Raw genomic sequence first — 27,832 nt, 5'->3', positions numbered from 1 at the left:
AAGTCCAAGTGGATCATAGAAGATCAAACACTTGACATGAGATGGAAAGTCCAAGTGGGTCAAAGTTGATCGGACACTTGGTGATTGAAAGTCTAATAGAAAAGTTGGTAAGAAAAAAGTCCAAGTGGATCAATGTTGAACGGACACTTAGTGATTTGAAGTCTTAGTAGGTCAAGGTTAATCGGATGCTAACAGCGAAGTCCCAACAAGTCAAGGTTAACTAGATGTCAGATAACGATAAAGTTCTGATAGGTCAAGGTTGACCATATGCTAGGCAACGGGATGTCTTGACAGGTCAAGGATGATTGAATGCCATGAAAAGAAAGTTGAAAATGACATAACAAACTTCTGAGAAGATCATAAATTTTGACTCGAATATCAAAATGTGACAATCTTGTATGCAAAACAACACTTGTTCAGAGATGTATCTTTTTACTCAAATTAATTCGACTGATTATGTATATCAATCGACTGATTTAGATCAGAATCAAATAGGTGCAAATCGATTCAACTGATTAGAGTAATTAGTCGACTGATCAGGGTAATCAGTCGACTAGTGTTGTTTCAGAAGCGTACAAAAATGAATTAATTCGACTGATTGGTAAATCGATTTGATTGGTATTTGAAAATTTAATAAAATTAGATAGATTTCAGAAGGTTCAAAAGTCTTTATTTGGTCACTGACTAAATCAGTCGACTGGTAGAGTATAATAATTGATTGATAGGTGAAAATCAATCCTAACAACAATCATATAAGTAGAGTTTCACTTGAAGGAGAAGGTGCTAGTTCTTGTGAGATTTGAGGATAAAGTGTTGTTATATTTCCAGACTAACAGGAGGTTATTCCAAGCAACAAGAAAATATCCAAAGCAAGATCTCATTTGTAAATGTATTTTTTTTATTTTTATTTATATTCTTATTTCCTGTAAGAACAAGCTTGTGAGAGACTTCTTTGCTTTCAGAAGGTATTCGAAAAGGAGGAGTTTATAGTGGAGATAGATAGCTTGGAGTGGACCTTGGATTAGTCGCTTCAAGTAGATACCAAATAAAATTTCAGAGTTGTATATGTGAGTCACGTTTGAATCAAGATTTCCACTGCGCATTTAAACGACGTTTGTAATGCCAAAATTCATTAAAAGGGGAGTCGATAAATTTGTTTCAATTCAATATCAGATTTTAAAATTAAAATCAATCTCAAAAATTGTCAACACTTAAATTAGAACAACCTATTGTAATGGAGTTATGATATAAAATATAGTCTTGAACCGATATTTTTATTAAAAATAATGAAGACCCCCAACAAGCTGCCTAATGTTTTATTAGATTGTAAACGTGTGTCAATTAACAAAAAAAGCCTAAAATTCATAAATGCTAAATAACATATAAAAAATACCTAAATACATATGACCATATGGATGTTTGAAATGACCAAAACCCATCAAATGGAGGTGAGTAGGAAACAAATAAGTTGATTTCAACATAAAACAAGCCAAATATTCAAACAGATAACTTGATTTCAACTCAAAACAAGTTGATTGCTTTGCTTGTTCGATTTAAAATCCATACAAAAGTTGGCTAATTTTTAAGTTAGGAATTGAAATTGAGCTATAATTTGAGATGGAGGCTTAAACAAGACCTTCCTACCCTAAGTGAAGATTCAAATATCTATAATCTAATTTCTTCTTCACACAAGCACAATAGCTTGCTTGTTTAACTCTTCAATTCAATTTTTTAGCCATTTCAAGCTTCCATATATCATCTATTTAGATTTTTAATATCTTATTTAACATTATGCTTTTCATTAATTTGTAGGATTATAACTCTTTTAAGCTTATTTAAACTTCGAACAAGGTGATTCACATTGAAATCAATATGTTTACTTTAAAACCAATGAGTTCATTTTTGAGAGAGGAACAACCCAACAGATCTCTAATTATGCCATATATAATTTAATCTTAGCTAATACAAATATTGACAAATACTTAAAATTAATTATTACTATTCAACGAATTTAAATTCATCGATCAAATTGGAATACACATCCTTCCAGCTTTAGCCAATTAATACTATTATAAATTAATACCTCTAAGATAGCTCGTGGTCTGTCACCATTTTAGCTCCTTTTTCTCCTGCTGAAATACTGAGACTACTTGCTTGAATTGTCAAAAGACGAAGAAAGTTTGCACCACGCCGAGAAAGCAACTGTAGACTTTGTCACTACCAAAGCCATCAATTGACTAAACAACTTACTACTCCACTGCATTCATTCAGTCATGCCATAATTTTTGCCTTTAATTTTCTGTCAAATTTCTTAACTGGCGATGCCTTTAAGCAATGCTTTGACCTTCAGCAAACAAAGTCTAAAGTTCAATGTGCCTAGTCTCACTCACTCAGCATCGATCATGCAGTATCATACCGCAATATATAAGATAAAAACTAATCAAGAACTTTTGAGAGTTGTGAACACCCCAAGTGTCCATCGTTAGGGAGCTTAATTGAAGACAGCTAACACAGTTGACGAACTTGAGAAGGTTCCAAGTTTGGGGGACACGCAGATGCATACATGTAAGTCACCATGCACTATATATGTTCTACTGCAAGCAAAGCGTGCACTATGGCATGTGTTTATTGACCAACTGATCAGATGTAATAAAAAACTCTCACGGCTGAAGTGTAAACAAAAGTTATGATGACCGGAAGAACCAATAGTTACACTACTAAGTGCATGCATTTATATATTTTTCAATTAGAATACATGCATGCAGTTTTGTCTGCTGAATAAAATCTTTGGTAGGTGAATTTGATTGAGCTCTGAGTAGATGACCACTAGTTGAACGAGCAATCCACTTCGCCTATAAATACTTGGTTATTTGAGTGTACCAATGCACAAATTGTGAGCTCCAAGCATTAATGGCGGCTTCTTCTCCTCGTATCGTGGCATTCTTCTTCTTGGTTTCCATCGGCTCGGCCCAGTTGTCGTCGACTTTCTATGATACCTCGTGCCCGGCCGCCCTGCCCACCATCCGATCGGCCGTGATGGCTGCCGTCGTGAAGGAGCGCCGCGTCGGAGCCTCCTTGCTCCGCCTCCATTTCCATGACTGCTTCGTCAATGTCAGACGAGTTCGATACGGCGTTGATTAGCACCGTACGTCTAGTTGCACTCTGTTTACCGACGCATTAATTTATTGAAATTAACGCAGGGTTGTGACGGATCCGTGCTGTTGGATGACACGAGCAGCTTCACCGGAGAGAAGACTGCAGTCCCCAACAACAACTCCCTGCGAGGCTTCGACGTCGTCGACAGCATCAAGTCGCAGCTCGAGGCCACCTGCAAGCAAGTCGTCTCCTGCGCTGATATTCTTGCTGTGGCTGCTCGCGATGCAGTCGTCGCCGTAAGAAATAAATAGGATCAACCATCCATATATATACGAGCCATGCGTGGTTTTGATCGAGTTTGTCGAATCATATATATTAATTGCAGCTTGGCGGTCCTACGTGGGCTGTTCAACTAGGAAGAAGGGATGCAACCACTGCGAGCTTTGATGCTGCCAATACCGATCTCCCGTCCCCCAAATCAAACCTCAGTGATCTCATCTCAGCTTTCTCCAACAAGGGTCTCAGCTCCACTGACATGGTAGCCCTCTCAGGTAATCAATTTAATCTATTTTTACGTGTTCATGCTTATTATATATTATATATAAACGCATGCATGCGTGGATCTCCACAGGGGCGCACACGATAGGGCAGGCGAGATGCATCTCATTCCGGGACAGGATCTACAACGAGAGCGACATCGCCGCCACCTTGGCGTCGTCGGCGCAGTCCAAGTGCCCGAGCTCCGGCGGCGGTGACGACAACATCATCCCGCTCGATTCCACCACCCCGTACTACTTCGACAGCTACTACTTCCGAAATCTGGTGGGGAAGAAAGGGCTGCTGCACTCGGACCAGCAGCTTTACGGCGGAGGCTCCACCGACTCCCTCGTGGCCACCTACTCGACCAACATGGCGAGGTTCCGCAGCGACTTCGCCACCGCCATGGTCAGCATGGGAAGCATAAGTCCGCTCACCGGCACCGACGGCGAGATCAGGCTCAACTGCAGGAAAATCAACTAATTAATTAAGGCGAGTGTTCGGTTAGAGAGTTGCTACATGTGTGCAAAAGATGCATGCAAAAGTATCAAAGAACACTGTCACAGTACCTTAATATATATCAGAAATAATATTATGAGAACGTTTTGCAAAATTAAACTAAGATCAAATCGATCATATTACCTTAATATTTATAAATAATTTTAGTATTAGATTTGATAAGACTCATTTACATTAATTCAATAATGAAATGAATAAATTTGAATACTAGCACCTTTAGTTAAGTTAACTCAATTGTTCATAAATGATTTATAAATAAATTTATTTATTAACTTATATGAAATTTAGTTACAATTTTTTTAAAGTTTTTATTTAAATATATAAAAAATAATTTATAATATATTATTTATAATATATTTTAATAATATAAATTTTATGTATTAGATAAATGTTCAATTTAATTTATAAGGATAACGATACTATTAATTAGTTGAAGTCGATAAAAAAGTTGAGCTCAATTCGACCTCAATAAGATTCATTTATAGTAAATAATTTTAAATAAGCTCAATAATAAATAAATAAATAAGTTTGAATACAACTAACTTTGACTATCAAATATAATTCAATTATATGAGGTTGTTGATTGGCCGAGTCCATAATAGTATCATGCATAATGAATGTACTATTTTTTAATTGTAATTGATGTTTAATATTATTGTTATCAAGTACTTTGGGATAATCCCAAATATGTCTATGTTGGAATGTTTGAATGATTTTTCAATTACTTCCAAATTTACTATCATCAATATATAATACTTATTTTGCTTAACTTGCAAGAATAAAAGGATCAACTTTATACCATGTTTGTAGGACCGTTTCTACACTAGAGGGGTGAGGGGTGATAACATATATTATTTTTTAAAAGTTATAGATAAAAACTTGTAAACCAATATATAGAGTATGCAATGGAAAATAAGACAAGTAAAATTAACTTCTAATTTATTCTGAAGATAGAGAAACCCTTTAACAAGAACCAAGAGTTTAATCACGAAAACAATAATATTATACGTCAACTAAAAGAGAAATAAGTTACAAGCCCTAGTTGCCATTTGAACTTTATAGGATCTAGGCACTAAAACTAGGCTTCAAACAGTTGAATAAGGCTAAGGTTAAAGCCAAACTTTAACTTAACTTTCCAGTTTGAGGCTAGCTAACATCTAACACTTGACAAATGCCAAAAAAAAAAAAAGCAAGAAAGGGAAATAATTTTCCTTTTATTTCTTCAATTAATGTTTATAGAATGAGGATAATCTCAATAAAGAAGCAAAAGATATATAATGTTATGAAAGAATCCTTTTTTATTCAAATTTGTGTTCCATATTTACATGTACAAATTAAAATGGCTAAATACAAGAGGAAAAATAATTAAAACAAAATGAGATGCTTGTACACCATCCCAACCTAGTGGAGCTCAATCCCTTGAACCCTACACAAAGCCATCAAATATTGATAAAACTTTCCAAAGAAAATTATATTCTTATACGATAGCCAAAAGATTTCTTGAGCCCGTGAAAAGTTAGGGAAGAATAGTGGCACTTGAGACAATAGAGTTAGTTCAATTGCTAGAAGTTTGATATGCAAGTGTGTTTAGGAATACCAAAGAATTGATTTTGAAGCCCCTATATAACTCCCTTTTCATTATGATACACGCACAATATTTTCTAAGACGAAGCCCTTTTCCATAACATGGTTGTCATCTGTGCATAACCTAGATGAAAGTCAATGTTAACATGAAACAGCCCATTGACTCTTGCTTCATGCCTCCATATGGCACCTAGAGACTAGCTATCTCTTTTTCCCAAAGCCTAGAAAAGTAGCTAGTCTTTCTATGTAGTCTTCTCCATTCGAGTATGACATCTTGCACAATGCATTATAAGGTCAATATTACTTTCAAACAGTTTTTCATTACTATTGAGCATGAGAAAAAGAGATGGAGCAAAAAGCATGTTATTTAATGTGGTAATTAATACCTCCAATAACAAATTCATCTTGTATTTTGAGGATCACGGTAATAATTAAATTTGTCATGCAAATTTAATATATTGGCATATTTATCTAGTAATCCATATGCCTACTGCTCACAGTTACTTAATTCTCGCAATATGTACGTCTCTATCTGACCTCTGACCTATCATATTAGTCTATCAAACTCATTTGAATAACTAGTTTTTTGGAAAAACAAACTAATTAAGTAGAATGTGTTTTCTTTAGAGAATAAAATAGCTAGCATAATTAAGAATAAAACCAAATAGTCATGCTAGCTGAATATATAATTAACTTACAGAAAAGATATAGATCACTTCTTCTCCAGTACTGAAGTTTAACTCAGATTTAATTAGAAAGGCTTCAGCTGGCACCAATCCATGCATCCAATGGATCCAGACAAGATGGAAGTCAGAGACGACGTCCTCGATCTCCAAAACCGGCAGGCAAATGGTCCAAGAAGCCGCCTACTCTTCCATGTGGGCGGGCGAGCCAGCAGCTAGCGACGACCAACTGGTGCTCTTCATGTGGAAAGACTCGTCGCCAGCTGCAACGATCCCACGCCAATGATCTAAACAAATGATGTCAATCAATGCACACGAGTGGTGCGACGCATGCATGCACGTGCATGGTCGTGCTGGGGGAGATTAATTAATATATCTATCTATATATAGTTTAATTAATTAGCTTCTGTGACTGTGAGCTTTTGCCTTTTAAATTCTCCACCATGGAAGCTGCTGCATGCTGTGCATGGTTTTATATATATATATATATATATATACAAGAGAGGATCGAAAAGGCAAAAGCAGCAGGGAACGGTTTCAGATGCTGGTCAAGCCTGACCGCCATTTTTCTACTCTTTTCTTTGCCTCGGTAGGGCAACTTGCTTTCTTGGACCTGTAGCTAAAGGGCCCTTGCATGTGCCTCCGCTGTTGTTTATGGTGGAGATGTTTTGGGGGATCGGACGTCCCAAACCTAAACTCAAAGAGATATGCAGTTGAATGCATGAATTTGATTTTGAAGTTTGTATGAGAGGCACGCGATATATATGATTAAGGTTATACATACAAAGAAATAATTAATAGTAAATTAACTATTTGTGTTTGATTTGTATTTTAGATACAGTAATGTCGATCTACTAATATTTCATGTATGGAAAGGATCGATCGATGTTTTGAGGTTGTTCTATCTTGTTGGGATAGGGTTGAAGCATCAATCGCCTCTATTGGTGAATTATTCACTTTCAATTATCATGATATTATATTACATATCAGAAGAAGAACAAAGTTAAGCCTTAAAACTTCAATTAAAAAAGAAAGAATAAAAAAAAGGATAATGTGCTATAAATATAAGAAGAGTGGATCGATGCTACCAGGATATAAATATCGGAAAACAACATAAAAAGAAGAAAAAAAACAAATGCAAATTGTCTCCTCGATCGTTGAGCATTTATGGACCTAACAAATGAAAGAAAAAGACTGCGGGGAACTTTAGTCTAAGTTTGATTCTTTTTTAATAATTAGTAATTAAACATGATATTAAAACTCTAGTAAATTGATTGTAAGTCTGAATTCAAAGAAAAAGCCTTCACATCTTTAACGATAGAGCTAATGAACCCTTCAACCCTAAAGATGCTACTAGAGGAATTAAAAATACAAATATAGTTAAAAAGTGAATTCCAAAGGAGCATGAATCTAATTAACCTAATTGGTCTAAATTTATTTTGGATGCTAAAATTTATTGTTTCATTGTATTAGGGTGCAACAATAAGTCGGGGAGACTATTGACTTCTCCCTTGTGAAATTGTATATCAAATAGGTTTTTCTCATGTAACCAAGTAGTGTACATAACATACTTTTACTTTGTGAGAGTTGAATATTTTTGCTATTTGGTTGCTTATCATGTTCTATTATTATGAATTATGCATCTTTCACATGTAAATGATGCTTAAATGGTTTGAATGTTGAGGTATAGAACTTTCATAATAACTTGTATAATTGACATAAACTTAATATCTATTGGCACATGCCTAACACATATTCATGGCTTATATTAATTTTACACCAAATTATATTGTACAATATCATGGAAATATGCTTGAAAATCTTTTAGATATATGTTAGAAGCATTCCACAATGTCTAATACATTCAACACATTCTTACTACATAATTGACACATTCTAATTATACACCTTATTTGCATGATTTAGATATTTTACATGCTTATTTACTTTGTATTTTATCATGACTAATACCTTGATGTTATAGAAATATATTTTAGATACATATTATATTGCCTAATTTAGAAGTTATTCTTGATCCTTAAGATGCTTATTAAACTAATTTATATTAGTTTGAACTATTTTTGGAAGAATGGATTGTCAGATTATAGGATGATTCATATATTAAAATTTTAGCACTTCTTACCTTTGTATCAAGGTCCATCCAAACTTAGGATTTTTTTTATAGTTTTGTATTTTGTCAAAAAAATATAAATATATTTCTTCCCAAATTTGACAGTTCTTGGTCTTTTCTTTAATTTTTTTAATGTATTTTGTAATATATAAAAGTAGTCTTTCAGGTTTTTTGGCACCCAAAACATATATTTGTCACCCATATCCATTATCTATCCTATTTAAAGAGTATTTTTTTTTATGTCAAAATTATTTTACATTGATATATATTCACATATTTTTTTGACTTGTTATATTTTTTTTCACACTTTAATTGCAAATTATGTGTTTTTTATGTTCAACTTTGGGTAAAAGAAAACTTGTATAAATGTTTAAATTTATAAGAAAAATAAATGAATTAATATTTGTGGAGACAAAATGTTTCATGTTTATATATGTTTGATCACCATGCTTATTTTCATATTATTGTGATTGTAGTTGTATGTTCTACTTATCTATTGTTTAGCTTTTTGATGTATTGAAAAGGAGGAGATATATTGTTATGATTTAGGTAAGAATCTTCCTTAACAAAAAAATAAATAAATAAAGTCACCACCTCAAAGATAGATTGAATTTAAGGCTTTAGGATTTCACAAAATGCCCAAATCCAAAGAGAGCTAAGCTTGAGTGGAGCTTTGGTTTTCCAATGACTATTATGCATAAGTTTTCAATATATTGTTCCTAACTTAAATTGATTATCAAATATATATAAAATAAAAAGAGATTGTTGGGATAATATATAGTTCCCCTTATCTAATCTAACAATATATTTTTGATGTTTTAACAATACAATTTAGGTTAAACATTTGTATTTGATCATTCAACTCAAGTGTGCAAGTCTTATCATGCAAATCAAATTATTTGATGGGATCCATGATGAGCTTCAAACTCATGCGTAATATTTTAATTATTCTACTTTTAGATTTATATATCAGGTAGAATTGATTGTAATTATATGATTTAGTCCATAGGTGGAGGATAGTAAGTATATGACTTCTTTATGTGATTATGGAGGTTTTAAGGAGCCTAATATTTTACCAAACTATAACATATTATGAATCAATTATACATTTCTTACAATTTTAGTATGATTATTATGAATTTTTTGTATCTCTAATAAATCAATATCTTAGCTACAAAATTACTTTGGAAGAAGTTTTTAGTTACCATTGTCCCATTGCATTAGACTACAATTCTACTACTACAATTACATTCATTTCTTTAGGGGCATATGAAGGACCAAGCATGAAACAAATTCATTTCTATGTATTGAAATTAAAATCCATGAAACATCAATTAATTAACTATCTTCTACCAATACAATCCACACATATAATAAGTCCACTTTAATTCACTGTCAATTAGACACTGTGTAGGCTCATGTGGCCCGAGGACAGACATCAGACATGCAAACACCTCAACATATGGCTAAAACATTGTTAATTTATAAATGTTGGAACAGCTAGCTCTTAAGCCAAGGAAGGAGCATGGACTCAACTGAACTTGCATGTAGCTGATGCATTGGGGAAAAAAACAAAACACAAGAACACATGACCACCATGCTTCTCCACTCATTTCTTACTGTTTACATATTAATTCTTAAATTAAACCCATTTTTCCCTGTTGGAGGATTAGGTTTGATTGTTGTACACGTATTGGTTGCATTAATTACTGTGAGAATTTTAAGCATCGAAGGGTGCGATTATTTAGTCAAACATTTAACAGTGATACCACTCAATGAAGCAAAATATATATATACAGCCTCTTGGTCTTCTCCTGCAACCCTCCACAAATTTCCACACCTCTCTCACTGATCAACATCAAACACATCCTGTTTTACTTCTACTGCTACTGACCATGGTAATTAACTCTCATCTGAGCTCTGATCATGTCACCATCCATGCACTTCTCGTTGCCAGATCATGATTAGCTAGCTAGCTAGCTACCTTCGATCTCACGATCCATTCTTGTGCAGGTGGTGAGGAAGCCAGATTGGTTAGTGGCCCTGGATTCGCAGAAGTTCTTCGTGCCTTGTTCTGCCCATGCGCACGCGAAGAAGAACGAGAAGAACATCTGCTGCCTGGACTGCTGCACCGGCATCTGCCCGCACTGCGTGCCGGCCCATCGGTTTCACCGGATGGTCCAGGTCCGGCGCTACGTCTACCATGACGTGGTCAGGCTGCAGGACCTGGACAAGCTCATCGACTGCTCCAACGTTCAGGTACATGCATGAGTGAGGAGATCGATCGCAGTGACTGCAATATAATTATGTATGTTATTGCTCGGGAATGATCGTCAAGCTAGTCGTCTGTGTGTTGGTGCAGTCTTACACGATTAATAGCTCCAAGGTGGTGTTTCTGAAGAAGAGGCCCCAAAATAGGCAGTTCAAGGGGTCCGGGAACCTTTGCACTTCCTGCGACAGGTGCCTTCAGGAGCCCTACGTCCACTGTTCTTTGGAATGTAAGGTAATTGCAGCTGATCCAAAGTTCTTCTCATCGTTTACTTTGTCTGAATTCCACCTAAATGCAAGATTAATCAGAGAAAAAAACACAATTAAGCATCCAAAGAAGAAAAACAAAAGCAAGTTTTTTCTTTTAATTTGCTTTTGACACCCAATCAAGAAGTACATGCAACTCAAGTGAATCAGATGTGCTTAATTCTCAATAGGTGGACTATCTGTTGGGGCAACAGAAGGATCTCTCCCCATACTTGAGAAAATGCAAGACTTTGCAGCTGAGTCCCGACTTCCACGTTCCTCGTGACGACGAAGAGGTGAATGAAACAACCCACTCCACCATTGTTGAGGGCGACGAGCTCGTCGGATCCTCAGACTCTGAAAACTTGAGCTTGCCCAGCGCAGACAATATTGCTCGCGTGAAGAGAAGCGAGCGTTACATTGTTAACTGTGCAGCTGCAGCGAGCAACATCTACGATGAAGCCTCGATGGCCAAGAACATCAGTAGAAGGAAGAGCACTCCTTTTAGATCTCCTTTAAGCTGAAAACTTACAGAATTTTGATCTGTTCAACTCTAGGTTTTTTTTTCCCTTATAGTCTTCAAGTAGTATCAAGTGATCTGAAAATTTCAAGTTCTCCTTGATGTACATTATCTATCTACAGACCTATGCAATCAATTAGACCTGCAATTTAACACCTACTTAATACAGTCCATAATTTGGGTGTTTTCAGACGTTTCCTATCAAAAGTTGATAAGGGATAGATCTTCTGTCCAAGAGAGACACTCACTTAGAGGACTACAAATGGAGACTGAAAACACAAGAAGAGAACTTTTAAAGACTTATAACTTAAATTTATAAGGAAGATCCTTTGCATCTACTAAAGTAGAAACTCCCACTAATTAACTTAAACGTATTACACAAACCCCACATATATAGACTAGAGAGTTACAATGTGAAGACATGATAGTCCATAGTAGTAGCTAGAACTAATTAAGACTTCTGATATGCATTAGTAGAATTACTAGAGAGAAAGAGAGACTAGCTAGGGGTTCTATGCCATGTATCCCCACTTCAAACTAAGCTAAAGCCTCCACCTTGACCAATGCAAACCTATATCAAGAAGGCATGAGATCAAGAAAGGAAGACAAGAAGTTGAAGTAAAGTTGGCCCAAAGCCAGAAAAGAGAATGCCCAAAAGCTAGCAGACAAATTGCTTTACAAGAACCTTTGAGATTCTTTCACTCTCGCTGTACAAGAACCCTAAAAAACTATGGCAAAATGCTAGAAAGGGTGACTATTGTCAATGAGGCAATACAAGCCAATGCAACCCAAACGAAGCTCTAGATATATAGTTGAAGAAGCTAAGGAAGAAGGTTAAAATTTAAAGAAAAGAAACCAAGATATTTTGATAAGAGAAGAGGCTCGAGTGTATGACCTTGAATGTGCCATCATTTGAAGCACTCCTTGATCTAAAGAGCAAAGTGAAGGGAGTGAAGATATAATATTTGTGATGGAAGAGGAATATAATTAAGAAAAAATTATAACTCTTTTTTTCTCATTATCTTTTTGCAAGTTATAACTTGGCTTATATAGTAATGACAAAGGAAGTCTAAAAGCAATTTGGGTTCTTTCTACGTTAAACATACTACTATATTTTTTAGATAAATGCATATATTAGACAATTTAATTTGGCATGATAATTTAATCAATTATTAATCACTATCATTGAGATCAGTTGATTGATAAATAGTAATGATCGACTATTGATACTGTTGCAGTGAATACAAAATTTCTAGATTGAGTTGGGAATAGACTAATGCAACAGTATTAGTTGACTATTGGGGTTAAAGTTAAATTGGAAAGAGTCATTTTTCAAGTGCAACATTCGAATTTAGCAGAGCAATGGACTGATGAGATCTACCAGTCGACTGTTAGTTGAAAATTAATACCGAAAAACTATAAAAGAAGAGTTTCATGGAGGATTTCAGTGTTACTGCATTTCCATACCTTAGGAGGCAATCCAAGAGCTACAAATAGTGATCAAAGCAAAATTGTTTAGTATAAGTTATTTCATTTCGATTTCTTTTGATACTATTTGTATATTTATTTTTGATTTGTATTTGTTTATAAAGAATAGGTTGTAGAAGATTTCTCCGCCTTCGGAAAGTCTCCGACAAAGAGAAAGAAAGTGGAGGATCATTAGAACTAGACCGTGGAGTAGAAACCAAGAGTTCGAAGCCCCGACCCTTAAAATTCAGGTGTACATAACCACGTCCTTGGCCTCTTTAATAACCATCATCTCATCTTTGAAACTTGAATTTTTGATTTCCAGTGTTGTCATTTTGATTGTAGCGTTGATTATTTCTTTAACTTCCATGAGAGCTTAATCACCATGATCTCTAATAAAATTTGAGAGCTTGATCAGGTTGTGAGGGGGGAAACAATAAATAATCTTCACTTCATAGGCTTTCAAAAACTCCTTGTAGATCATACAAGTCATGCTCCTCAAATCTCTTATTTGCTTAATAAAAATAATAAGACTAAAATATTTTTCAAGAAAAGGATGAAGTACGGGTGGTTTATTGATAAAATAGTGATTATTCTGGAAATAAAAGATTAGAGGAGAATTATAGAGAAAACAAGCACGAGAAGTTGGGAAAACAAAGAGAAGCTGTGACGGCGCCATTGTTAAAACCGATGGAATCAAAATATCTCCACAATGGTATGATATTGTCCACTTTGGGCCTAAACCCTCATAGCTTTGTTCTTGGGCTCTACCCAAAAGGCCTCATACCAATGGAGATACTTTCTATCCTTTTAACCCCATGATCTTTTCCATGTACTTTAGATGTGGGACTATGTTTGCACCCTCGGTGCCCGACCTACTAGGACTTCAAGCCGCAACACCTCGGTCCACCCGACCTACTAGGACTTCCCACCTAGTCGCAACTAGGACTTTTTGCCCCTCGATCCACCCGACCTATTAGGACTTCTCACCTGGTGTCTGGTCCTCTTGATTCAGATACGGGAGCACCCACTTCCTTTGTTTAAGGTTCAAACCACATGGTTAGATCTAGATCATGGCTCATCCGGCGGTTAGTTCGATGAAGAGCGGTCTCGCTCTGATACCACTTGTTAAAATCGATGAAATCAAAATATCTCCACAATGGTATGATATTATCCACTTTGGGCCTAAACCCTCATGACTTTGTTCTTGGGCTCTACCCAAAAGGTCTCATACCAATGGAGATACTTTTCATCCTTTTAACCTCATGATCTTTTCCATGTACTTTAGATGTGGGACTATGTGTGCACCCTTACAACCCAACAGTCATCTCTAGGATTTCGCTGAAAAAAAAAATTATTCAATAATCAAAAGTTATCCAAAAATAGCTAAACATGCGTATAAACAAATCCTAAACAAACTCCTAATTTGAAAAAGTCAAAAATACCCTAAAATTCTAAAAACAAAAAATTATTATAAATAGTAAAAATTATATTCGAAGTCTCCAAAAAGGTACGTATGATTGGCCCGAAAGTGAATCAGTATGGTCTCTGAAAGAGTTTCGATTAGAAATTGACTGCGCATACATGATCAATCTTTTTGAGTCATACGGGTGATTTTTTCCTAAAGTACAGATACTAACAAGGGTGTGCCTAGTGATGGTCTAGGCCCACACAATCCATGTCCTCTGTTGCGTCTCTATGTTGGATGTTTACCCAATTATGGTCTACCTATTCTAGTCGTACACTACGTTGGGCGTTAGCTCTTTCTGATAGGGTCTCTATCTAATTATGGGTCACCTACTTGTACTCTACAAGGTTTAGGACCATTCCTCTACAAGGTTTAGGACCATTCCTATTAGAACCATGCCAGGGATGGCTAAAGCCATGAACTTGATAGGGCTAGAGAGGTCTGAGGCATTCGAAGGGGCAAGTTGTGTATCAAACTCAATCACAACCTCAAGGTGGAACTTTGTGAGCTTGAGATGTTGAGTCCAGTATTCAAGTTGTTGAACACTTTAAAAGCTAAGGGAGGTGTTTGGGCTACCAAGCACTTTGGAAGATAAAAAAATATGTCCAGGATGTTAGACACTTTATCGAGAAGGGTACTCAGGTTGTAGAGCACTCTGAAAGTTAAAAGAGGTGCTCAGGCTGCTAAGCATTAGAAGCTGAAAGAAGTGTTCAGGTTGTCGAGTACTCTAGAAACTGAGGAAGGTGTTCATATTGCTTAGGTTGTCAAGTGCTCTAGAGGTTAAGAAGGATGCTCAGACTGCCAAACACTTTGGAGGCTAAGAAGGGTGCTTAGGCCGTCAAGCACTCTAGCGAAGCTAAGTATTCTAGTCATGCTAGTAGCTCTAAGGTCCAAGTTGAGCTAATGTGAGGGCTAACACCACTTGTGCTGAGTCTGTTGATGTGGAGCCAAACCAAATGAGATGGGCTTGCTAAGTTAGAGAGGGATCGAGGGTATATCAAGGCCTCCTTTAAGTCAAATTAAGGAGTAAAGTTTAACGAAGTCGGTTCAAGGAGCTCAAAAGCTCCAAATAGGATGCAACTATGCGTCAAAGAGAGCACTGTCAAGTAAATCCCTTAGCGGTAAGAGGGTTGTTTCCACCAAGGAGGGCACTTGATCCTATGATCATGAGTTGGAGAGAGCATTGTCGAGTCGACCCCTTAGTAGTTACGTAACTTACAATCACTAAGAGGATGCTTGAGCCCATGATCATGAGTTAGGGAAAGTGATATAAAGAAGACCCACTCAAATCTCTCAACTTGGAAGATCAATAAAATCAAAGAAAGATTAATAGAGAAGACAAACTCGATATTGCAACTTCGAAGACCAGTGATGTTGGAGAGAACATAATAAGAGAAGACAAAGTTTGATCCCTCAATTCGTAAGACTAGCAAAGTTAGGAATAGAAATAGAAGGCTACCTTGATCTTGCAACTCTGAAGATCAACACACTCAAGAATAGATAATAGAAGACTCTCTTAATCTGTGACATAGAAAATTAATAAAGTCAGGAAGAGAATAATAGAGAATGAATTTGATCCCACAACTCGAACGTCGTTTTGGATTCCCTGCTGATATTGTATTTCTGACCCAAAAAAAAAAAGCACGCTGATAATCCTTGAATTGTATATCCATTTTCTTGTGCAGAATTTAGGTGAGTCAGTCAATCATTTTCGACCAAAAACTTGATAATAGAGCACATGGTGCAACGTGCACGCAGAAGATAAGTATTACTCAATTTAATCACACTAGTTTCTTCCTGGTCAAATACACATCTTCCTTAGAAAAGGAGGAGAAGACCACGAAAAGATCGTCCAGTCGTTGGTCTCATGTCTATAATCTAATCTTACAGCACTACTTATCAGTTTACTGCAGTGTAGCTCAGATAAAATATTTTGATTCTCAACCCGGTCGTTCTGCATCGTTTTATTGAGCTTTGCAAAACTAATCTTCTTTTCATTGTGGAGGATCCTAACAATTTGCTGTCAAAGTTGCTTCTTATCACCTGCATTGCTTTATTTCGCAGCTGTATAATTAAGAAGAGAGCTCGTGCCCAAAATAAGAGCAGAAAACTAAGTTCAAGTTTAATTGATAAGAAACTTGCATGTTTTGTCTTGCTTTTTGTACCTTTTTCTCTTGCTCTTTGATGTAGTTGATGAAGTAGGATTGCTGTGCCAGTTTCTTTTCCTTTGGTTGATGAACCAGTTGTTTATCTGCTTTAATTGCAATCCTGTTTCTTGCACCAGCCGTGCCTTGTCTTCCTCCTACGAACACAATCCATATTCCAGTCAAGATTCCAATACCTCTCAAGCGATCTATGAACTTACAGTAGGGTATGGCCACTTAGAGTGGGACTGCCACCAGGCCTTCAATGTCGATGTGGTATCACAGGGGAGTTTTCCAGCTCTTCTTTTTCGGAGAATCTCTTCTCTGATATCTACGATTTTCTCCTTGTATCCCTTCAGAAGTATATGTTATGGTTATGATCGATACAATTAAGTGGATGAAAATAATGCACTCATCTACCTGTTTCAATTCATGCTTCAGCTCTTGTCGGACTCGTTCCATCAAGGTCCTCTCGCTCTCCGTTGGTACTAACGGACCGAAGCCCATGCTATCTGATCCATCCAGGCTGCCATCGAACATGTTTGCTTCACTGTCATCCTGTTCTTCATCATCATCTGACATGGTCGCACCTGTGCCTTCCCCAGGAGAAATTCCTGCAGCAATACCACAAAGTGTGTCCGCAGCCTTTCCTAGCTAGCTAAATCATTCTTGTGGAGGAATTGTGCATTGAAAAAGGTGCCCATTGAACACGTTTATTTTATCAACATGCAAAATTATTCAAATAGCCTGGCAAAATGTTAGAAATCTGGAGATTAATTGAGTATGCAAATAGGAATATATGTGTTAGTAGCTCGATAATTGTAATTAGGATCAAACCTGTCTAATATCACTAAACGGGATTACCACTTATGCTTAAAGGAATTTGTTGCCTCAAAATGAAAATTCAATACTTTAGTAGACCAAACGAGTCAAAATTGTTTAATACAAACCTACTCCACCAAACGAATCAGAATTTAATATTACAAAAGAAATCTATAATAAATGTTAGATACGCCCGCACCTTGCATAAAAGCCCTCTTACCCTCCTCATTCACCACTAAAAGAAATAGAGCAACAATGAAAACTCTCGTCTCTAGTGTCCCCAACACTAAGAGTAAATTCTTCAAGAAGCAAATCTTCTTCTCTACAATAAATCTAATATCCTACATCCTCCAAAGCACCTCAACGTGTTCTCTAAGCCCCTGAAAGCTCCAGTGAATAGAGAACCCAAATGATATCAATTTCCAATCAATATCCCATGCAAACCATAAAGTAGGATTTACTGGTGTGCGAAATTGGAAAATAAGGTTTATTTATGACCTTAAATCACACATGAGTTTATTAGGCCTAGGCGCAAAATTAATAGGCACATTAGAATTGTTGGGCTAGGCAGTTGACAACAGGTCAAGTAGCATGCCGACCATATAATCTATGTTATTTGTATTTCATTAACATGATAATTTGTTTTAGTGTCAATTATCTATACATGAATCTTATTCTTTTCTAAACCTCTATGCAAGGCTATTATGATACCTTAATTTAGTCTCATACGGTGAGTTAACAAATAAAGAGAGTTTGTGAGCTTAAACAAGTGAGCTAAAGTTAACTTGCGCATAAGTATTTTTGGTTAATAGTTGGGTTTGAAAATTGTTTTCTCATCTGAATCGATTGTGTCAATAGGTACCAAGGGAGGTGAAATATTAAACAGGGTTCAAATAGTTTAGATGAGTGGCTTGAGCTTAAGCATTCGGGTCAATGGTTGCATCTGAAAATAATTATCTGATTTTTTAATAACTATATTAGAAATAATATCAAAATATCTTTAAATCACTTTTAATTATATTAAGTAAAATTTTATGACTTTTTAATTTAATTAATTCAATTTATTTAACTATACAATTAATTAGTGGTTAAATGAATGCTTATACAAATGATAGGGGTTAGCCACTTTCTTTGTTATGCATTAAGATTTGAATCAATCTTCAACCTTTCATCTCGGCATGGGTTATAGCATTGCTTCCCATTTACTCAAGGGAAAAGGAAACTAAGCTGATGTATGAAGTAGGAATTAAGTAGGTCAACTGCTCTAAACCTATGATGAAATATAAATAGAACTCTTCTTATGAGATCATTAGGAAGTATTACAGAACAAATTGATATTAAGTTTTGCAATGTTCTTGAAAACAGAGCAGTCTACAAATAAATGTCTATGAGAACCTATGAAAAGACATCTGCCATCAGAAATGGCAATTAGAGATCCTTGTTCCAATACTTTTTGACTATGAACATATATTCTTAGAATCTAAAGTTTAACATCTTAAATCAGCTAAGATAAGTTAGTGTGAAATCTTAAAAAAAAGGTAATGAAGTTGACCTGTAAGGCTCTGTAGTGATTGTTCAAGCTCCCAGCAAGCCATCACTGCCTCCATTGCATGAACACGGACATGCTGCTGTAGCTGTTCTTTGAAAGAACGGAGTAGCAAGACATATTGTGTCTGAGAAAAAGATAAAATGCCTGGTATAAGCTTATAGTGGTCAGAAAAATAGCACAATTAACATACTGAAGTAGTAAATTAAGTGTAAAGTATCTTCAAATATTTCACTAGTTGAAAGAGCTGAAAATTTTCTGATTTGTATGGACCAATGACCTTAGATATTTGCAGGAACAAATCTACAGTAATGTAGCGAGTAGCCAATACGATATGTGCTAATTAACACAAAAAATGGTTCTATTAACACAATTAATGGTTCAAAAGAACAATTAGTGTCTATTTTTTCAGCTTTATTTGTGCTGCTGAAAATTTATACTAATAATAAATAAAATTCAATCTATAAAGAATAATCTAGGTCTCCATCCGAGAATTAGGATAAATAATGATTCAAAGTTCTGTTTCTTGGAAATCCCCCAAGCCTTCAGTTCGTATGAGAATCCAGCTCCATCTTCCTCACATTTTTGGGCGAAGTTCGCAAACATGAAGATGCTTCATTACTGATTAATAACTAGAGGTCCTTGGCAGTTGGCATTAAAAAAATCCTCTCATCACAAATTGGTGATTCTTCAAAAAACAATATCTGAAATTTACCGTGATCTGAGAAATAAAAGGAGTCAATGAACAGCAAAAAAACCTTCTACCTTCAGCTCCTTAGAAGTATCTCTGTATGTGATATGTGATACATGAGATGCAAGAGATGACAAAAAGGAAAAAAAGGGAAGACAATAGTAAGAACTAGATAATATCATAATGCACCGAAACAAACAAAGGACTTTATTATCCGATTGGTGGAATTTTATTCTTTCCGTAAAATTCGTGAGGGGAATTTTTATGAGACTGTTCCATCCCCTCTCACCTACACTGAATTTAGATATCAAGCAGAACAATCAAGAAATGACCTGATCAAATGAAGTTTTGCTCATGTAAAAAAGCATCACACTCACTAATCAAGAAAAAAAAGGGGGGAAACGAGTATTGTTTTTACCATGAATTGATCGAGTTCTTTGTCGTCGGAGAGCATCTGAGCACCAAGCGCTGAGTACTTGGCCACGACGTGCTGCGTCAGCGCCAGCTGCTCGTCGATCCTCGGCAGCTGGTCCACCGGCGTCGCGATTCTCAAGCACGCGACGTGCGCCGACAGCAGCTGCTCGTACAGGGGGTGAGCCATTATCTCCGCCTTGTATCTCGCGCTCCGCCACGTTCCCTCTCCCACCTCCCCGCCGCCGCTCCCTTCCTCCGCCTCGGGGTCATCGGCCGCGAGATCCTCGTCGTCGCCGGCATCCCGGCGCAGCACCGGCAAGCGCGGGAACCACTGTCCTACGGCAGCCCCCGGCGAGGGAGACGAGTCCGAATGGGACTGGAGATGGAGGACGCTTCCGTGGTGCGAGAGGGAGGAGGCGCTGAGCCAGGAGGGAGCAGCCCCTTGGCCGGCGGCGGCAGCCAAGGCGAAGGGCTTCGCTGCCGGCTCCGCGGCGCTGTCGAGGGAATCAACGGATCCGATGATGGCGGGACCATCGGGAAGATGCTGGTCCGCGAAGGCCAAGTCGCGGGGCATGCGAGCGCGGAACGCCATGGCCGGAGAAGGGAGACTTGGCGAGCAGGGCAGGGGAAGTCGAAAGTCGCAAAATAGAAGCGCACCACTGTAGAAGAGGAGAGAGAAGACAACGACTTGCAGTGGTTGGTTGGTGAGCGATGGCCTGAGTTGGGTTGTCCTTTAAAATTTTTCTTTTTTTTACATTTTTCTATTTTCATATTTTTTATTTACCCTTTTTCCTCGGATCTTTAATCATTTAATTAACCGTCTGCACTGCACGACAATTTTTTTTCTTCTATTTTTTAAATTTAATTTAACATAAAATGGGCGCCAACTAATTTTAGCTCTCTATTACTAAATCATATTCTAAGTCAATTATCACTTTTCACTGTTTGCTCTTAAAAATCAATACTCTTTCACTTAATTGCAGTATTTAATCCTAATGCATGGTAGACCAATAAATTTCTGTTGTAGGACAAATGAGAAGTTATAAATTTTATATAGGTTGTGTAATTATGTGGTAATCTACCACGTATTTGCACTCAATTATGTCTTCAAAGTTAAATTACAATTATGAACTATGCAGGAGGATCATGCAACGTAGAGTTCTAATTGATGTTGTGAAAGGAGAATTAAAATCTTTTGCAAATGGAACATGCTCACACAACAAATGGGACAAAATTATAACATTCTATCATGGAATGACAACTTTGTACAAGATATTATATACAACACTTTTGTATACATGTACACATTGTATACTATTAAAATTTTCATCTTTTGTATATATTTAGATGTTGTATATATTAGTTTTGTATGCATGTAGAAGTTATATCATGTCAAACTTTTCACTTTTGGCAAGAAAACATAGAGAATGATTGTTTGTGAAATTAGAATAGTATAAATCCATGTGACAATTTTGAAAATTTTATGTACTTGTTTGTAAACTTTAACTTATTTAGATCTATATAGCAGTTTGGGTCAAAATTATTGCATGCATCTAAATTGGCCTAAATTAGAAAACACATATAATAACTCTAAAAGTCTAAGAATATCAAGGAGTGCTTGTTTGTAAAATTTAATTTGTTTATGTAAAAGTTTTATCCAAAATTATTAATATGAACCTAAATTAGTCTAAATTTAAAATGAAAGGTATAGAATGATTAGAAATGATGTAGGGAATACAACAAGGGGTTCTTATTTGATATATGAACACTATGGGTCCATTTAGCAATGTTGACAAAATTGGTAACTAAATCTAAATTGTTCAAATTTCAAAAACAAAGGCATAGTACAAGTTCCAAAGGACCACATAACACACAAGAGCTTTTTTATTTACAAAATTTGACTAGTTTAAGTTCATGTAAAACTTTGGGACCAAACTATTACATAGACTTAAATTGTTCTAATTAAATCGGAAGTTAAAGGATAAGATAAGTTTGAAGGGTCTAGGGAACTCAACAGAGTGTATTTTAAAAAATTGGATTAGTATAGTTTTAATTGAAACTACATAAGCAATCTTGGAGGAGTTTAGGAATTTTAAGGGTATGAATGAACTTTAAAGACTATTTGGCATGCATTTATCTACTTAAATTTATTATTTGAGCAAAAATATCTTATGTAAAAATTTGGGTGGCCAAAATTATTATAGTTTGGCTATCTTGAAGGTGTGAATGAACTTCAAAGACTACCTCGAACGCATCTAAGTGGATATACCAATCCAAGTTATAAGTTACTACTGGTGCAATCATATCCCAAGTGATCAATTTTTTAGTTGCTAAAACTAACAACAACTTTGGAAAGTCATTTTTATATAGGTTTTTAATCAACTTTATGCATGATTAAAGTTTGATGGACTATAGCTTGGTTGGAATATATTTCTAGTCATTTATAAGTTATAACATGCAAAATTATTTTGAAATACAGGGAGAGAAAATGTACCATCCCTTAAGGAGGAGATAAGGTTTAAGTAAGAAGGTATATGCTAACTGATTGGTTTGATGTTGTTTTATTATTTTACAGTGTTCATATGACATGTTTCAAGGGAGGAAACTTGTTAGATACCTTAAGAGGGCTTCATGTCTTATTTCTTGCACAATTTTATTGTGTTTATGATTGTATTTACTCTCAATTATTTTTTATGTATGAAAAAGAGGGAGAATCAAATAGTTTAGATTAATTCTTTTAAAAAATTTTATTGTCCTAACTTAAATAATTTGTCAAATATCAAAAAAAAATATTAGTGCAATTATAGCCCAAGCGATAGAATATGACCAAGTTGTTTTAATATAATTAGCAAAATATTTAAGTTATATTTATGTTGTGTATATTGACATGTGTGTTAAGTATGCAAGTGTAGAAATTTAATAGGTAGATAACTCATAGTGTTGAGAGAAAGTAGATAGTTGGTGTAAGAATGATCTAAGTGATCAAGGTTGATCATGTGTCAAGTGAAGAAAAGTCTAAGAGGTGTTTGATAAATGGAGAAGTCTAAGGGGTTCTTGATAGATGGAGAAATTCAACAAGTGTTGACAGATGTCAAAGTTAAATAGGTGTTGATTGATGTCAAAATTCAATAGGTGTTGACTGATGTCTAAGAGGTGTTTGATAAATGGAGTAGTCTAAGGGGTTCTTGACAGATGTTGAGAAATTCAATAAGTGTTGATAGATGTCAAAGTTCAATAGGTGTTGATTGATGTCAAAGTTTAATAGGTGGCGACTGATAAAAAATTTCAATAAATGTTGATAGATAGAGAAGTACAATAGGTGTTGGCTATGGACAAATTTGACAAAAGTTAGGAAATGGAGAAATTCAATAAGTGTTGGCAAAAGAAAAAGTCTAACATGATCTTGGAAATTGGAGAATACCAACAAGAGTTGGTTGGGAGCATGGCATGTGCTAGTGAGGAAGCCCAGAGGCAAAGTCTCTTAGTAGAGGAAGACTTAAGGGTGAGACCTCTTGAAAAGTAGAAGAAATCCAAAAAGTGAGACCTCATATGAATTTCTCAAAGAAGGTTTAAGAATGTTGCAACACTCTCCCAAGAACCAGCAAAAATGTTGCAACACTCTCCCAAGAACCAGGTTATGAAAATCCGAAGCTCTCCTTTTATAAGGTGGTTGCTAGTTTGTGTAGCTTTTTTATCAACTAGTCTTTCTTGCTTTCCACATGTAGCATCAGTTGATTGATATCTCTTATCAATCGATTGGTTATATATCGATCAACTTTCTAGTCAACTAACTCTTTAACAAATATATTTTATTTGTTGTTAAACTAGCCTATGTCTACTACCTAATCAACTCCACTATTAGTCCACTAAATTTTATATTAGTGGACTCATACTTTGATTCTAGCCACAAGGTTGAATCATCATCATATTAACAAACTCTATGTCTCCAAAAATTTCTTGTCTGTTTAGTACAAGTCAACTTCAATTTACCAATACTTTTGCTACCTAGGTACCATGACTCTGGGACTTCATCTATTACCTAGTATTCAATTGGCATTTAGGACTTTTGACGTCAAAACTTTAATCACTTGCATAAAGATCACTTCTTTAGAATTTTATCCTTTCTTAGCATCTAGTCAACCTCACTTATTGAAACCTCATCACTTGTCAAACATCCAATTCTCCTTGATCTACTTGGACTTTCATTGTTTGTCAACTTTCTATTGGTTTTCATTTTCCAACTTCTAGTTGGTCTTTTCACTTGCCAATGCCTATTGAACTTTTCTCTTGCCAATTCCTTATTGAACTTCTCACTTTACCAAATGCCAAATCAATCTCGACCCATTTTAAACTTCATCCAATGTCACGTATTCAATCAATATTAACTTACTTAAATCTAACTTAATCTTGCCTCAAATGATTTGCACTAAACAGATTTTTTAAGCATCAAAACACAACAGTTGATTTATTAGAACCAAACTTAGGTTGATTGCACCAATATAATAGAATGGGACATTCAAGGGATTGCAAAATAAAAAACATCAAGGTGCTAATGGTAAATTAGAGAAAGTTGACCTGCGAAAGAAGTGAAAGATGGCTCGTGGAGCAAGTCATGAGATCAGTGCATCCAAAGAACTTAAGATCTAGTGGGAGACAACATTGGTGGTAAAGTCAAATTGTGGAAGGTAAGCTCATAAGCAAGTTAAGAGTTGAGAGACTTATGACTCAAGAGAGGATAGTTCTCAAGTTTGGCAAATACTCAATTATTAGGATAATCATAGTTGAGATTCCAATTGAGTAGTGACCTAACTCAACTACATAGTTGACTTAGGCTTGATAATTAGCAAACAAAATATTTTTATTTAGAGCAAGTCAAATGGGCAATCAACTAAACTTATTCAGTCAATTGATGACAACGAGAAAGTTGAATAATAGTCATTGATCTAACGCACTAAATCTACAACAGTTGGATGACTAGGATCTATAGGAGAATAATCAACTAATGTCATAAGCCAATCGACTGAGATAATTAATCATTGGCAAATTGCATACTGTAGCGATAAAGAAAATAGTTGGTTGTTGGTAAATCCAATCAATTGATTAGTAATAGAATGACATAATAAAAAGTGAAAGCTAAAGATGTTGAAGGATATTCTTAAAAGGGGACCAAGAGAAGAAGTTAAAGTCAGACAAAATTCTTATTGAGCTATTCTCTCATGTATTTATAGCCTAATCTTCTACTAACCTTTCTCCGTATAAATTTCATAAGAAGATTTGTATAAGAGGCTTCTCTATCACGAAAGGTATCTAAAAAAAAAAAAGAAAAAAGTAGTGACTCATAAACGAGTCATATAGGTTGTATAATAGGAATGAGGATTTCAAAACATATTATATAGTTTGTTAGCATCGACTTGTTTATGCTTTATTTTCGATGTATATAATTTTGTGTGTTTGGCCTTGTTAAGGGATCAGTAAGAGTAAGAGTAGAAGTTTTATTTGCAAGTCGATTCCTATTCACTCCCTTAGGCATCAGGCTACTGTTCCTCGCGGTCCCTACATTTTCTACAACAACATATGAGAGAAAGAGAGACAACTTCCAATGGCTTGGAAAAAGGTAGGGAAGGCTCTTATCTTATGGCCCTTCAATAACTTCTCTTGCACTATTTGTTTTCTTATCACAAACCATTCATATTCATATTGTGATTTGTGAATTGCATGAAGAAAATCACAAACCAAACATTTTAATTCTTTCCAAATGAAATCACAAAGAAAATAAACCATTTATATTTCCCTCCATCCTCCCAAATCAAATACACTCACAATCAGAGTGTGCATGAACTGTTCTCTGAATTTAACTAATAGATGAGCCAAAAGGAAGGGCGTCTGTGACGAAGCAACGAGGAAGGAGGCAGGAAGAAGAAGAGAAATGGGAGGAGTGAATGAGACAGGTGGGTAATGGATCCATGGTCCCCTACTCCACCAGCTGGCCCTCCTCCATTTCCCAATCGTGCTATGCTTCCTCCACTTCCTAATCATTCATCAACTGTTGCTTTAACGCACAGACTGCACACACAGAACAGAGCAGAACAGAGCAGGGCAGGGCAGAGCAGAGCAGAGCGGTCCCCTGTTTCGCACTCTGCAGCGCCCTTGTAAATAGAAATCCAGCTACCGAACTCTCATAGCACAGGAGCATCTTTACCTCCTCGGCAAGTTATTAATTAGCCCAAAGGTACAGCATGTGCACTCTTACATGCTGCCATCTCTCTCGACCTTAACATTTGCAGGCTGCCTACCATCTCTATCAATCTGCACAGTTTTTTGTACTCGACTGCCAGCAGGGTCGATCGCTCTCTATCTACTGTTTAGTGTTAAGAAATCGACTGTGAGATGATAATTCAGACAATTTAAGGGGATGATGATTTGGTCGCTACTGGCGGAGAGGAATCGAGAGCAGTAAATCAAATTGGCCGACGATTAGAAGAGGTTGACTCTGAAACAGGGGAAAGGAAGGATGAGAAAGAAGGATGAAACTTTCTTTCTCGGCTGAGATTTTTATTGGATTTGGAGAATCCGACTCTTTACTTTTCAAATCCAAATTCCGAATACGAACACACGGATTCCTAAATTGGGGCCCAAGCTAGGGCCTATTTTACAGGGCGATTTAGTTTGGATCCAAGAAGGAGCTATTGGATGTGGACCTAAATTCAAAATTTTGCCCGAGTCCATCAGGCCATTTTGTCCCACAATCCACGAAGGACCTCAATTGGTAATTAATTAATCATAACCATTTGTTAACATAATAAATATACTTCATTTTGTGCCCCCGAGGTAGTACAGTGGCAAGATAGGCTACTCGAGCATTCATGATTCGAATCTCAACTACGATATATTATAAGATATTTTTCTCTCGTACCTATACTTGGAACATTACATGATAATAAAATGTTATAAACCCTACCAAAATTCTTGAAAAACAAAAAAAAAGAGCTAATTTAAGAGTGTTTTTGGTTAATTTTTACTTTAAACTACCGAATTAACTTTAGAAACATCTAAAAAATATCCTAAATTTTTTTTTATAAATACTCCCAATTAAATCTATCATCTCTCTCGTTCAAACAACTCTTGTTCCTTCATTTTAATACTCTCAAATCGTTCCCTCATCCCTCACTCTAAACTCATACACTCTAATTTTCTCAATAATTTTATTATTTATTTTATTAGTTCTTTCCTTAATCCTTAGTTCTCAAAAATAATTTTTGAATTTTCTATTTTTTAAATATTTTCCTTTTTCTAATGTTTTGTTTATTTAAATATTTTTTAATTTTTAATATAAAATATTTAAACTTTTTAAATTTTTATTTTTTTTTTAATCTTTTAAATAAAAAAATGATCCGACCAAGTTAGAGCAATAAATATATATATATAGATGATACGATGTGCACACTCATCCGTTAGCCTATAATAAAATTAATATTTAAGTTAAAATAAATAAAATTTAAAATAAAAATAAAAATTAACATTAGATGCTCCCGAGTTGATTATCATGATACTTTACATCGAGCTATGTATCAAGCGTTACGCCAACTAAACAGGACAACTCAACCCAAGTAGTGTTCAACTAGATCAACCTATTTAGCCATCTTTAGTGCTTATCATTATTCTTATAACAATCTAGTCGGGCTCAAAATACATTTCA

General features: G+C 35.7%; 3 protein-coding genes across 5 annotated transcripts; 2 read left to right on the top strand and 1 right to left on the bottom strand.

Moving 5' to 3' along the window:
• Positions 1–2,910: 2,910 nt before the first annotated feature.
• LOC141826103 (cationic peroxidase 1-like) lies at positions 2,911–4,116 on the top strand. The gene is made up of 4 exons (XM_074713355.1): positions 2,911–3,111; positions 3,201–3,392; positions 3,482–3,647; positions 3,728–4,116. Exons 1-4 carry the CDS (start codon positions 2,911–2,913, stop codon positions 4,114–4,116), a joined length of 948 nt encoding a protein of 315 aa, XP_074569456.1.
• Positions 4,117–6,524: 2,408 nt separating this feature from the next.
• On the top strand, positions 6,525–11,588 carry LOC141827035 (protein RGF1 INDUCIBLE TRANSCRIPTION FACTOR 1). The gene is made up of 4 exons (XM_074714317.1): positions 6,525–6,581; positions 10,531–10,809; positions 10,913–11,053; positions 11,256–11,588. Exons 1-4 carry the CDS (start codon positions 6,525–6,527, stop codon positions 11,586–11,588), a joined length of 810 nt encoding a protein of 269 aa, XP_074570418.1.
• A 4,661-nt stretch (positions 11,589–16,249) lies between these two features.
• Positions 16,250–20,835, bottom strand: LOC141827440 (homeobox protein knotted-1-like 11). Of its 3 annotated transcripts, none has more exons than XM_074714686.1 (6): positions 20,141–20,835; positions 19,038–19,158; positions 17,084–17,277; positions 16,885–17,016; positions 16,685–16,821; positions 16,250–16,583 (listed from the first exon to the last, which is right to left on the bottom strand). In XM_074714686.1, exons 1-6 carry the CDS (start codon positions 20,726–20,728, stop codon positions 16,559–16,561), a joined length of 1,197 nt encoding a protein of 398 aa, XP_074570787.1. In that variant the 5' UTR covers positions 20,729–20,835; the 3' UTR covers positions 16,250–16,558. The 3 variants fall into 3 exon arrangements, with proteins under 3 accessions (XP_074570787.1, XP_074570788.1, XP_074570786.1); XM_074714687.1 differs by having other exon boundaries at positions 16,250–16,562; positions 20,141–20,834; XM_074714685.1 differs by having other exon boundaries at positions 16,250–16,570; positions 20,141–20,832.
• Between the last annotated feature and the right edge of the window lie 6,997 nt (positions 20,836–27,832).

The sequence above is a fragment of the Curcuma longa genome, chromosome 4, assembly GCF_044706935.1.
Source record: "Curcuma longa cultivar G26 ecotype Majalengka, Jawa Barat chromosome 4, ITB_CL_G26_1.1, whole genome shotgun sequence".
Taxonomy (NCBI): domain Eukaryota; kingdom Viridiplantae; phylum Streptophyta; class Magnoliopsida; order Zingiberales; family Zingiberaceae; genus Curcuma; species Curcuma longa.
Note: the sequence above shows the minus strand (reverse complement) of the source record. Positions and strands in the feature narration are given on the sequence as shown.

Excerpts from the sequence above, each read along its gene's own strand:
- LOC141827440 (XM_074714685.1), bottom strand. The coding sequence starts at position 20,728 with ATGGCGTTCCGCGCTCGCATGCCCCGCGACTTGGCCTTCGCGGACCAG. Across the intron at positions 19,159-20,140 it reads AAGAACTCGATCAATTCATG|ACACAATATGTCTTGCTACT; the intron begins GTAAAAACAATA and ends TCTTTTTCTCAG. Across the intron at positions 17,017-17,083 it reads TGAAGCATGAATTGAAACAG|GGATACAAGGAGAAAATCGT; the intron begins GTAGATGAGTGC and ends ATACTTCTGAAG.
- LOC141827035 (XM_074714317.1), top strand. The coding sequence starts at position 6,525 with ATGGATCCAGACAAGATGGAAGTCAGAGACGACGTCCTCGATCTCCAA. Across the intron at positions 6,582-10,530 it reads TCGATCTCCAAAACCGGCAG|CTACCTTCGATCTCACGATC; the intron begins GCAAATGGTCCA and ends CTAGCTAGCTAG. Across the intron at positions 10,810-10,912 it reads TCGACTGCTCCAACGTTCAG|TCTTACACGATTAATAGCTC; the intron begins GTACATGCATGA and ends GTGTTGGTGCAG.
- LOC141826103 (XM_074713355.1), top strand. The coding sequence starts at position 2,911 with ATGGCGGCTTCTTCTCCTCGTATCGTGGCATTCTTCTTCTTGGTTTCC. Across the intron at positions 3,393-3,481 it reads CTCGCGATGCAGTCGTCGCC|CTTGGCGGTCCTACGTGGGC; the intron begins GTAAGAAATAAA and ends TATTAATTGCAG. Across the intron at positions 3,648-3,727 it reads TGACATGGTAGCCCTCTCAG|GGGCGCACACGATAGGGCAG; the intron begins GTAATCAATTTA and ends GGATCTCCACAG.